Source organism: Spinacia oleracea, chromosome 1, assembly GCF_020520425.1.
Source record: "Spinacia oleracea cultivar Varoflay chromosome 1, BTI_SOV_V1, whole genome shotgun sequence".
In the NCBI taxonomy this organism is placed as follows: domain Eukaryota; kingdom Viridiplantae; phylum Streptophyta; class Magnoliopsida; order Caryophyllales; family Amaranthaceae; genus Spinacia; species Spinacia oleracea.
Window position 1 is genome coordinate 65,135,374 of NC_079487.1, and position 13,286 is coordinate 65,148,659.

The 13,286-nt window shown below is 37.3% G+C and overlaps 1 protein-coding gene and 1 long non-coding RNA gene across 3 annotated transcripts; one reads left to right on the forward strand and one right to left on the reverse strand.

Moving 5' to 3' along the window:
• Nucleotides 1-1,149: 1,149 nt before the first annotated feature.
• On the forward strand, nucleotides 1,150-2,075 carry LOC130461788 (uncharacterized). The gene is made up of 3 exons (XR_008921801.1): nucleotides 1,150-1,492; nucleotides 1,623-1,677; nucleotides 1,776-2,075. It is a non-coding gene; the product is annotated as an uncharacterized lncRNA (long non-coding RNA).
• A 6,413-nt stretch (nucleotides 2,076-8,488) lies between these two features.
• LOC110797402 (U-box domain-containing protein 44) lies at nucleotides 8,489-12,436 on the reverse strand. Of its 2 annotated transcripts, none has more exons than XM_022002519.2 (3): nucleotides 11,473-12,436; nucleotides 11,070-11,370; nucleotides 8,489-10,211 (listed from the first exon to the last, which is right to left on the reverse strand). In XM_022002519.2, exons 1-3 carry the CDS (start codon nucleotides 12,223-12,225, stop codon nucleotides 8,764-8,766), a joined length of 2,502 nt encoding a protein of 833 aa, XP_021858211.1. In that variant the 5' UTR covers nucleotides 12,226-12,436; the 3' UTR covers nucleotides 8,489-8,763. The 2 variants fall into 2 exon arrangements, with proteins under 2 accessions (XP_021858211.1, XP_021858212.1); XM_022002520.2 differs by having other exon boundaries at nucleotides 11,476-12,434.
• Nucleotides 12,437-13,286: the final 850 nt, after the last annotated feature.

Sequence of the window (13,286 nt, forward strand, 5' to 3'; positions counted from 1 at the left end):
CCGTTTCCGGCAACATCTACGACTTGGATAATATTTATATTTCCGATACGATCCATATTTCCGTTTCCGGCAATATCATCGTTTCCGGAGTATTCATTTCTTGCCTGTGACGATCTTAGCTCCCACTGAAACCAAGATCCGTCGGTTCCGAATATTCATAGATGGAGTATTTAATGCTATTAAATACTTGATCCGTTTACGTACTATTTGTGTGACCCTACGGGTTCAGTCAAGAGTAAGCTGTGGATTAATATCATTAATTCCACTTGAACTAAAGCGGCCTCTAGCTAGGCATTCAGCTCACTTGATCTCACTGAATTATTAACTTGTTAATTAATACTGAACCGCATTTATTAGACTTAACATAGAATGCATACTTGGACCAAGGGCATTATTTCCTTCAGGAAATTCTCCTATCAGTTTGAAATCCAAGAAGCAAACAACCATTTCAAATAGCTCATCTGAGGCAAAATATAGGGCTATGTTCCCATGCTGCAGGAGAGGTTACTTGGGTGATAAGACTCCTTGAGGAACTTGGTGTTCATAATCTCAAACCAGTTGTGCTCCATTGTGACAACCTATCTGCCTTGCATATTGCTCAAAATCCAATTTTCATGAACGTACTAAACATATAGAGGTTGATTGTCATTTTACAAGGGATAAGGTCCTTGAGGGTCTCTTACAACTAAGTTATCTTAGCTAGCTGATATTCTCACTAAGATTCTACCTAGAGCTCAGCATAGACTTTTGTCTTCCAAACTTGGTATGGTAAATGTTTCACCAGTCCCAAGTTTGAGGGGGGTATTGGAATATCAAGCAATGCAGGCACTCTTGCTCAGTATTGTTCTCAGCAAGTCCAGCCACACACAATGCAAGACAGCAATGCCACATGGGAAGCCTTCTAACTAACTTATTCTAGAAGAATCTCAAGTGTAACAACCTCTCCTCTATTTTAGTGATTCTGTTATGCAATCAGTTAAGCAATCATGATGTAATAATTAGCATTAGGTGATGATGTGTACATTAGCCTCACTGTGATTGGTTATCGGATTGTATGAGACAATCTGATTGGTTGGTACACATCACAACACTTGTATATATACACTAAACTTCTTGCTGTAATAATAATCATCAATACACAATTCTTTCTTCTCTATTTTCTCTCTCTGAGTTCTTTAGAACTCTAACATTCCAGCAGGTTCGGCCGGACTTCCCCTGCTGCATGACAGCTTCTAGTAAAATAGTCATAACTCCCTCATTTCTCATCCAAAATGAGCTTATGACCAGGCGTTGGAAAGCTAATGAGCCAAGCTTTCACCTCCATCTTAAATCAACTCAATCTAATTAGTAGATCATGAGATATGTCCATTTGAAGTTAGACCTTCCACTATAACACCCTAACATTCTTCAAAGAAGATTCGAGGCACACATAACAATTGGGTTTTGTTTTGTGTTCAATCTTGATTACAGCGTAATTGCCTGATTGTTGATGGTAGGCGTTGTTCAGTTTTGGCTTTCATATGTAGGCAGTTGGGTTTTGTCTGCCAAAAGGCATTTTTCAGCTTTAATGAGCAAAAATCCGTTCAATGAATTCTTGTATGACAGTATTCCTTTTGTTTCAGGTTGGTATTGTTTATTATGACTTATGAGTGTGCATATTATCGATAAGTAAGGAGGGTGAGTGTACCAAATTTCATAGGATAGTCGATTCTTTATTGTCCATAAATATAGAAGTTATACAGTGAATATTTAAACACTAGTAACTTTTGTTTTAGTTCTTCGAGGACATGGAGAAGAGCTCTGTTATGTAGTTCGGCGTAACTTGAAGGTTCTATGTTGCAGTCGCCATCTGGACTTGAGATTCTAGACACAGGGACACAACCGATCTTTGGCACGTTCAGGAATGCAAATTTTCTGCCTCCTCTATTGAGATTCTATTGTAAGCTTTCTATAATGCAGCTTATGTTTGTGTCTTCAACTCTGTGTCATTTGACGTAGCGTGCATGTTGTACTTAAGGGCTTGTTTGGTATCATTGCCTAATTTCTACAGAGTAGTTATTACTCGTTTCTGGAACTGAGCAATCATCAGCAATGAGTATATTGCGAATGAATAAATCAAAAGAGACAAATAAGTAACTTACAGAGATAACAGAAGTGATGTTACTAATGACCATGTCAACATAGATAGAATATAGAAAGGGGAGATTCTTCATTGCATTGATTAAAGAAAACAAGCAGAATTATATAAGGCAAAATACAAATAGTTAAGAAAAGGGAAAGTGGGCCAAGAAGTGTCCCACATACAAAAAACACTACTACTGATAAATAGGAAACCACTAACTAATAAGGAAAAGGTCAATAACAAACTTTGAATTAATTACTTAATTATCCAACATACCCCCTTGATTCAAAGTTGCATACTCCCATCTTCATCCTGAAGAAGTCTTGTTTCTTGGATGCAAGTGACTTGGTAAGTATACCAGCAATTTGTTGATTTGTAGTACAGAACTTTACTTCAAGTTCACCCTTTGCTACTAAGTCACGAATGAAGTGGTGCCATATGTCGATGTGCTTCGTACGACTGTGAAAGACTGCATTTTTGGTCAGATGTATAGCTGACATGTTGTCACTGTATAACTCTGTAGCACCTTGTTGCTCTTGAAGGAAGTCTGCTAACAACCTCCTTAGCCAAATTGCTTGACAGGCTGCTGAAGTTATGGCTGCATACTCTGCTTCAGATGAGGATAAAGCCACTGTACTTTGTTTCTTAGATGACCAAGAAATAACGCCGGACCCAAGAGTGAATACATATCCGGACGTGCTTTTTCTGTCATCCACAGAACCAGCCCAATCGCTGTCATAGTAGCCAACCAGCTTCATTTTATCAACTTTCTTATACCAAATTCCATACTCAGATGTACCTGCTACATAATGCAATATCCTTTTCACAGCTCCAAGATGGTGCTTCGTCGGACTATGCATAAAGCGAGAAGCAAGACCAACAGAATGTGCAATATCCGGTCTTGTGTGAGATAGATAGTTCAAACCACCTACCATGCTTCTGTATAGCTTTGCATTTGCTGCACCTGTGTCATCATTTGCAGACAGCTTCTCATTAATATTCATAGGAGTACAAGCTGGAGTGCACCCTGTCAACTGAAATTTTTTGAGGAGGTCTTCTGCAAATTTTCTTTGGGATAGAAAAATACCATCAGCTTCTTGCTTCACCTCTAACCCAAGAAAATATTTCAATAGACCTAAGTCTGACATTTCAAACTTCTTCATCATACTACTTTTGAACTCAACAACAATAGATTCACAAGACCCCATGTATATCATATCATCAACATACAAACAAACTACCAGAAAATCAGTGTTACCTTGCTTCTTCAAATAGAGTGTAGGCTCATTTTCACTCCTTTCAAAACCATTCTCCAGGAAATAAGAATCAATTTTGTTGTACCATGCGCGCGGGGCTTGTTTAAGGCCATACAAGGCCTTCCTTAACCTGTAGACTTTGTCCTCCTCAGTATGAACAACAAAGCCTTCAGGTTGTGCAACAAATACTTCCTCCTTTAACTCTCCGTTAAGGAAAGCCGATTTGACATCAAACTGATAAACAAGCCAACCAAGTTGAGCAGCTAATGCAAGAAAAGTTCTCACCGTTTCAAATCGAGCTACAGGAGAGAACGTCTCATCATAATCAACACCTTGCTCTTGTGCGTATCCTTTAGCTACTAGCCTGGCTTTATGCTTCTGTACACTCCCATCAGCATGGTATTTGGTACGGAACACCCACTTTAAGCCAATAGCGTGTTTTCCTTCCGGGAGATCAACTAGCTCCCATGTGTTATTCTTTTGTATGCATTTGATTTCTTCTGTCATAGCATCCTGCCATACTTGTTCTTGAGCAGCATCATCATAGTAAATAGGATCCGACACTGAGAGAGCAAAGTTGGTTGCTTCATAAAGATCTCGTAGTGTACGGAACCTTAGTCGAGATTCTGGTGTACTATCTGGTGAGGATGATGTGGTGCTGCCGAGTTGTGGGCTTGCTGGTGGAGTTGTATTTTCTGGGCTGTTGGTGGAGTATTGTTGCTGTTTGGAGAGTTGTTATTGTCATCTTGTGCTGTAGTTGGAACTGCACCAGAGACTTCTCCATCTTCAATAATGGGGACCGCCTTTCCTGTTTCATCAGAACTCCAAGACCAACTTGCAAACTCATTAAATGACACATCTCGACTGATAATAATCTTGCCACTTATTGGATTGTATAGCCTATAAGCTTTGGATTGCAGACTATAACCCAGAAAAATACATTTTTCTGATTTATTTTCAAGTTTGTGGCGAGATGATTTTACCAAAGCATAAGCTATACAACCAAAAACTTTTAAGTGGCTTACCAGAGGCTTCACATTGTGCCAAGCTTCATAAGGAGTCTGATTCATGACTGCCTTTGTTGGAGAAATGTTGCGAAGGTATATGGTTGTAGCCACTGCTTCTGCCCAGAACTGATTTGGAAGTTCTCTAGCCTTCAACATACTTCTGGCCATCTCTACCACAGTTCGGTTCTTCCGCTCAGCAACACCATTTTGCTCAGGAGTATATGGAGCAGTGAGCTGCCTGTGGATTCCGAGTTGCTCACAAAAGGCATCAAAATCATTTGAACAAAATTCACCTCCATTGTCTGTGCGCAGCTTCTTTATGAGACAACCTGATTGTTTCTCAACTAAAGCTTTGAATTTTTTGAACATATCAAGAGCTTCATACTTGAATGATAAAAAGTAGACCCAACTCATTCGTGTATAATCATCAGTAAGCAATAAAAAATAACGGCTGCCATTCAAGGACTTTGTTTTCATCGGCCCACACAAATCAGCATGCACTAGTTCTAGACATTCAGATGCTCTCCATGACTTCCCAACAGCAAATGGTTTTTTACTATGCTTTCCAAGGACACAACCTTCACAAAACTCGAGTGTATTGAGGGTTGGCAGCCCCAATACCATCTCTTTTTGACTCAATAATTTCAGACCATTAAGATGCAAATGACCATATCGCAAATGCCATAAGTCAGAATCACTACATCCTTTAACAACAAGAGCCCTGTTTTCTACAGTGGATACATCAAGAGGGAACATCCTATTTTTAGTCATGCTAACATTAGCAATATTAAGGCCTGACTTCTTATCTCTAATGACACACTGACCATCATCAAATACAACAACCAAGCCACCAGTCATTAATTGTCCCACACTCAACAGGTTATGAGCTAAACTAGGTACAAAGAAAACATCATGCAATAATTTCTTTTTACCATTGCTAGTGCAGATAGCAATCGTACCTTTCCCTTCGACCTGAACTTTCTTGTTGTCACCAAGTCGAACCTCAGATTGATGTGAGACATCCAAATTCTCAAACAACGAGCGAGAATTGGACATGTGGTTGGAACACCCACTATCAATGAACCAGACATCATGATCAACCGTGTTGTCAGTATAGTGTGCCATGAACAATGTCTCTGATGTGTCATCGTTCCCGGCATAGTTGGCTTTTGCTCCCTCATCTCTTTGCTTTGACCAACATTCTGCTTCTTTGTGGCCAAATTTTTTGCAATAGTGGCACTGAATGGAGCTCTTCTAGTTGAAGGATCGGTTCTCAAATGACCGACCACGACCTCTGCCACCGCGGCAACCACCGCGACCTCTGCCACGGTATCCACCCCTGCTATATCCTCTACCACCAGAGTAGTCAGATTTCTCTTTGGATGTGTCTCCCTTCACCTGAAATGCCTTCTCCTCAGTAGGTCCTGGCTTTCTGTTCAATCTCTCTTCATGACTTTGTAAAGAGCTCATTAATTCAGCAAAAGAATAAGTGGAGAGATCATGTGCTTCCTCAATGGCAGGAACAATAAGGTTAAATCGATCATTGAGAGTTCTCAATATCTTTTTAACCACAATTTGATCAGCAATTATCTCTTCATAAGACCTCATTCTATTAACAATTGAACTAGCTCTAGACAAATAATCTTGCACATTTTCATTGGTATCCATTCTAAGAGTCTCAAAATCAGAACGAAGAGATTGGAGTTTTACTTCAATTACCTTTGCTGGTCCCTGGAATTCGGTTTTTAGAGTTTGCCAAGCCTCCTTCGATGTTGTCGCAGAGGCAATTCGTGAGAAGAGGGAGTCACTCACTGATTGTTGAAGAAAAAATAGGACATTAGCATCCCTCTTTTTGTTTTCCTTCAATTTCTGCTCATCCCTTTCCTTCTCATCATACCCATCTTCAATAAATTCCCACAGCTCTTGTGATTTGAAGAGGGTCTTCATCTTAATTGACCAAAATTCATACTTATCCCCATCAAAAACTGGAATTAGTGGCTGGGAATTGGTGGAAATTCCGTTTGTTGCCATGCTTGATAGCTTGCACTCAATTGTGGGATTAATTACTCACTGTGTTTTACTTCCAAAAAAGCTCTCAATTGAAACAATGGCCGCAGTGCCTGCTTGTTTCTCTCACCCACTTTACTTTTTTGTTTTGGAAAAAATAAAAAGGATCTAACCTGGAATTTTTTATTATTTGAAAGAGGAAAAAAAGCTGCTGTGCTTTGTGTTGGTACTCTCTCAAAAAATAAAAAAATGCTGCTGATACCAAGATAGAATATAGAAAGGGGAGATTCTTCATTGCATTGATTAAAGAAAACAAGCAGCCTTATATAAGGCAAAATACAAATAGTTAAGAAAAGGGAAAGTGGGCCAAGAAGTGTCCCAGGTACAAAAAACACTACTACTGATAAATAGGAAACCACTAACTAATAAGGAAAAGGTCAATAACAAACTTTGAATTAATTACTTAATTATCCAACAAACATAACCGGGTTTGGAGTAAGTAGTAAAAAATGTGGAATTGAGTTACTAACAATTCTTAAACATTTTTGTTTATTTTAGTTGATATAGGAGTTACACAATTTGAGGACCTACTTGGATAGATTAGCTTCTCAAGTGCTTTTGAGATTGGCGGTATATCTTTTTACCTTTCTCTTTTTGTCCACTTTCCATTCAAGTTTCTTAGTAACGCATTCATTTAAATGTATTGACTTGTGTGATGTATTTGGTATTTGATAATAAAAAGTTTCATATATGAAAGAGCTCTATGAATATAGCACTTGGCCAGTTCTTCAGAATCAAGCACTTGTAAGTTCCTTGCTAGTTTTCAATTCATAAAGATTGCACACAATTAATCAATGATGAATGCTTCCAATGTTATGTTTTGCCACTTTAAAATCAGACAAAAATATCTGAAAGACATTATTATAGATGAATAATTCAATTCGATTGAGATGTGAAATGCTGCCAAAGAATGAGATAGAGTACAGTTCGATTGAATCCACAAAAAAACTTGTCTCCTTGTGCATCTATATCTTTGGAGATCTTGGGTGACGGTTCCTGGGACGCAATTTTCATAATATCTTTGATATAAATTCCTTAAGTACATGTTACTTTTTGGAAAATTTCTCATCTACAGAGCCACCTAGTCGTTGCATGGCTGTGACTGGCTGGCTGCACGTTGCACATCTGAAAGATGGAGCTGCAACACACCGTGTTCTAAGGCAGTAATAACTAATAACAGTATCTGCAAAACAAATGAGGGAACTAACATCAGATAGTGTGGCTAATAAATAAGCTCATTGGAATAAGAGGTAGTTCCTAAAGCAATTTTAATATTCGTGCTAAATGCTGGCTGAATCATGAGGGTATGTCAGTTAAAAAATCAGGTGACATTTTCCAAAGTATCTCCTTTATATTTCCTATCTCAGAAGAACCTTTTCTTTCTAATACTTAGAAACCTTTTCTTTCTAATACTTAGAAACCTGTACTGGTTGTAGCTCCTACATGACTGTTTTCAGTTTTCACTACTACCTAGTGATCCTTACACAACCTCAAGTCATGATATTTTACAAGTATTTGGAATTACTTACATTTGACCCCAAAGTGTGAAGTGTGTGTTTAGGAATCAGTGTAAAACAACCATTTTCAGTTGGCTTGGCTCTCCAACAGTAGGACGGTAGGACCACTCTAGCTCCTCTGATGCAGCAGTGGGTCAATAGGCATTGTATAAGCCAGTTCAAGAAGACAGTAGTGTATACTGCAGTTGCAGCTGTAGTGTATAATGTTTGGAGAGCCAGAAATGAAGCTGTCTGGCTCCATCAGGTCCCCTATGTGAAGGTGGTGGCTAGCATCAAACATGATGTTAAGCACATGATTGTTAATCTTATAGGAAAGAAATTAGCTCTTCTGATAGGGAATGGTTCCATGCTTTGTAATTTATCCTTTTGTTTAGTTTAGGCTAGGTAAACATATTAGTCAATAGAATATCACATGAGATAGAGTTATGCATTATGCAATAGTTGCTAGTTTAAACCAAAGGTAAATAACCAGTGACCGAATACTTAATTTCAATCAAATTTTGATAAAATGCAAAGGGATTATGAGTTTAATACACACTGTACTGAAATTTAAGTTTAGGTACATCACTATTAAAGTATTAAACCTCTCGAAGTTGTTTCATTTACCAATATACAACTAAGATTTACATGATCAACTATTTCTTGTGATGATGCGTACTGTATGCATATTATTTACACCCATTATGCTTATAGATTACTTCGTAAATAATATTTCGTGTAATCTACTAGTTCGTACAATGATACATAAGAACACTGATATGTGAGTAATAATGACCAAAAATATTTGATGATGCTTAAAAGTAGCTAGATTGTTCTTGTAACAATTCAAGCTGCGTCAATAACTTGGCCAGCAGAGATTTCAAAGAAGGCTCCCCTTTGTGAGCAAGATCTATCAGCACCAGTTGAGCTGAACCTCCATACTCCGATCTATAACTTTCAATCCGAAGTATTCTCTCCAGTATCCATAGTGCCGTTTCCTTAGCCTTTAAACTTCCTACTTCTAACATCCTAATAATAGCCTCCACTGCACCTGGTATTTTAGCTATAAAATTGCTGCCATCTTCCCAAATTTCATCCTGCAACAGACTTGTAATTGTAACCAACACGGCCTCATCAGCTTCTCTCTCATCACCTTCCAAAACTCTGAACAAAGGAGGAATAGCACCCGCTTTTACTAAGCAAAAATTTCCTTTGACACTGCAAAACCTACTGTGGATTTCACAAAATCCATCTGTAGTAGGCGAAGGAACACAGTAACCCCACCTGGAATTCCTACTACTTTTAGAGGTAAGTGAATTTTTTGATAGCTGAGTTAGCGATGTTGCAGCTCTAGATTTGGCTTTGATCGACCCATCTGAGATCAACTTCACTAGAATAGGTATAACTCCCATTTCTACTGCATAAAGTTGTAGTTTCTTGTCAGAATGCAGTGTAAACCTGATAAAAATACCTGCAACACTTTCTTCTAACCACCTTGTTATGGTGGTTGAATTGGAAGAGTTCATACAACCCATAAGTGTGACTAATGTAGGCAACAGGTTTAGCTTCTTGAGTAAATCTGTTGCCTTTTTATCTGAGATTGGAATGTTACTTAACAAACCAACAGCAGCTGCCTTTTCAGCCTTTGACGATGAAGCCGAGATGATATTCACAATGTTTGGAAGATAAGTTTCTTCGATGGATAAATTCTTCGTTATGGTATATAGGATATTCAGGGCTGCCATTCTAATTTTGGTATCAGTTTCACTGATGAGGGGAAGCAAAAGCTGCATAACACCATTTTGGATTGTTTTGGCTCTAACTTCAGAAGCACCTGGCTGAGAAAGAATGCTATTTAAAGCTAGAAGAATATTGCACTTAATATTTGGACTAGACAAGTTTACAAGTGAGAGAAGCTGATTAGGAAGATCTCTATGCTCAAGGATAGAATCCGAGGATGATAAGGTTCCAAGGATAGCAGATGCTGGTTCCCGAAGGCTCATCAGAGAGGAAGTCACAGAAAAAAGGAGCTGAAGCAGAGGAGGAAGGATACCGGAATCAACTATGTATGATATATTTTTGTTTGAAAGGGATAGATTTTGTAAAGCATTTAAAGCCGAGAGCTTTCCTTCGAGTTTTCCTGTCTTAAACATGATGACTAAAGGTTGAATTGCACCGTCTTCTCCAAGTAAGGCTCGAGTTTTTTCTGTCAATACCATCCTTGAAAGTGCAGTTGCCATTAGAATTTTACTCATTTCTGAACCTGCAAGGATACATGACTATTAGTAAATGAGTATAAGCTTTGTTTACTCAACCACTCAAACTGCAGGCTCATTAATTCTACTGATTCATAGCAGCAAATAGTCTGTTAAATTAAAACTGCAAGTCTGGAATAAATATGCCTTATGATTTATTAGGGTCAAGTTCAGAAGAAAATGAAGCTTGTAATGAAGTTCAGCAGCCCCATTTTTCCTTTTTCAGTTGCTAAAGGGTGGAAATAATTTCTCGGGTTCAATAAAGTTTTCCCAATAGGTAGTAGAACGCCACTTTTCCTTTTCTTGGTTTCCATTGGTATATAATTTCTGTAGGAATAACTATGGTTCAAACATTTTCCTCCTAACCAAACAGATAGTTTATACATCCAATATTACTTATTACTTTAACTTTGAACATTCTAACTTACAGTTAACTCCATGATCCCTGAACAAAAATCTAGTCAGAAAACAGAATGCATTAAAGTAAATTGGTACTTCCTAGAAAGTAGTAAAGTAGTTTGATCCAAGTCCCACAACCCATGATTTAAAGTTGAATTCAAATCCATGAACCTTTCCCTAGGCTTCATTTGAAAGAAAAGTATCTAAATCAAATTAGTATCCATTTGGAACTTTTCAGTGATATCCGTAAAACAGCTAATTTGACCATAAACAAAGGTGTAAAACATGCCTTTTATCAAAGAAATGTTGATTTATTCTACTAATTTTATCAAAGTTCTTACACAAGTTGAATTTCATAATCGAGATTAACAAAGTTGGCATATCACTTTGAGCATGGTCTGACAGTTAAGTAGTGTAAAGCGGTCTGATAGGAGATAAAGCGGGTAAGAAAGTTAGGAAAATAGTACCTTCCTTAAGGTGTTGGATCAAAGGATGAAAATAACCAGCCTCAGCCATAAGAAGAGCATTTTGAGTATTACATGAAAGAGCATCTAACAACTTTCCTGCATCATTTGATGAAAGTGTATCATTCCCATTCAGTATAGCCACTAACATGATAATACACCCTTGGATTCTTCCAATCCTTCGTCGAACAGAAGAGAGCTCACAGAGATCCATCAACAATCCAACTGCTTCTCTTCTTTCCATCTCTGTTCTAGCCAGTGACTTCACTAATGTTGTAAGGGAATTAATGTCTGCCATTTTCTCCTGTTAAACTTAGTTAGTACATTCACTAATTCTGCTTAAACATACTAGAAAAGAAAAAACAAAGATTTCTTAAAAAATTAATAGAAAAGGGTGACTACTGACTACCTTGGTTTGATGATTCTGAAATGCAATGCTTCTTAGCACCTTGATTATACCTAATCTATCTATACATTTGGTCGAACCCATTCGATTAAACAGAATGAGGATGATCCCTTCATCAGTAATCCAGTCACAATCAACGATTTTATCTCTAATCAAAATCTCTAATCCCAAAAGAGAATTCTTAAACTCATCATCATTCCCATATTTAAGCTGTAATGCAACATCCTCTCTTTCAATTCCCATGATCACTAACTCTTCCTTGTCACAACAAACTTGCTCATTATCTGTAATACTCTCACTCGAAGAACAAAAATAAGAATGATTCATCATCTCCTTATGCAGAACTCCAAGTTTGTCCTTCAAGTCTAAGGATACCCCAATACTAGCAAATAACAAAAGGCCTAAAGACCTCCCAAGATCATGAGTAAGTTTTTGAATCACATCGAAACGATGATGCTCGTTCAAGCATACACTTTTGTTAACGATACAGTTACGAGCACGTTGAAGCTCGGCTTCTAAAGACCCTATAGCAGACCTTATAGTAGGGGTGTCCATGATCATCTTATCTTCTCTTAGAGTATCTAGGATCGGTGAAAGCTTCTCTATATAAATGGCAAACTCACTTAACGGTTCCGTATCGATTTCCGAGTCTTTTGCTAGAGATGCCACTTCATCTGCTGATGCTACAAGCTCTAACACTAGCTCTGAAAAGCTCTTTGTAGTGTCCATTTTTACTTGATTTATTTTCTTCATTTTCTTTTTTGGTAGCTATAAATTTAATATGTGCTACTAATTTGTAGTGATTTGTTTGGTTGAATGAATTCTAGCTTCTTAAGAAATGAAGATGAGCAAGACTTGGTAGCTTGAATTGAAATTGCAAGGAAAATGAGAGTAGTAGTGGTCATCTGGGTTTAATTAGATTATGTTGACTGTTGTGGCCAAGAAATGAAGTGGAATGGTAAGAAAGGGCCTACCTTGGACTCTTTCTTTTGGTAGAGTGTAATATATTTCCTTCATTCTTTATTCCCTTTTCCAAGTTTGTTGCGTATCAACTCTGGTAAAATTATTTGACTCCACAGCAACAACCGACCAAGGATATATAGTTGGACATGCGGTGTTCTTTTGGACTCAATGAATTTAAACAAAACTTATTTATAGTGTTAATTTAAAATGAATAGAATTGAAATTTTATGGACAAAATATTATTTATAAACACAAAGAACCTAACATCTATATCTAGTTCTTTAGGTTTCAGAAAACTAACCGCTAGAAGCTAACTCAACACTTTAAAAATCTATTGGGTATTTGGTGCAACAAGTTTAAAATACGGGTATATAGTGCAATAAGTTCACTAATGGGTGTATTGGTGAATTATAAAAATGATTTAACGGAGCACTAACAGACCATCAAAAAAGGGTATTTGTTGCATTTAAGTATAAATAGGGGTACATTATGTTTTTTGAAAAGATGAGTAATATTTGGTGCGTTCCGTGAAACTTCATAGGCATTTGATGATAATCCAAGATTAAATCATGATGTAGTAAACTAGCTAATTTTTAGAGTTGGATGATTATTTGACTTTTTGGTCTCCCTTATGAAATATCTATTATAGACATATTAATCTTTTAAATTTATTTAAATTAAAAAAAAGGTTATCTAATAAACATGTATGACATATTTTTGTACTTCTTCCCGTTCCACAATAGATGCATCATTTCTCATTTGCGCACTATTCATCAATCAATTTTGACAACCTTTCTTTCACATTTGTGTAAGAAAAAAACATAGTCAAGTGGGATCTTGTTAAATTCGTA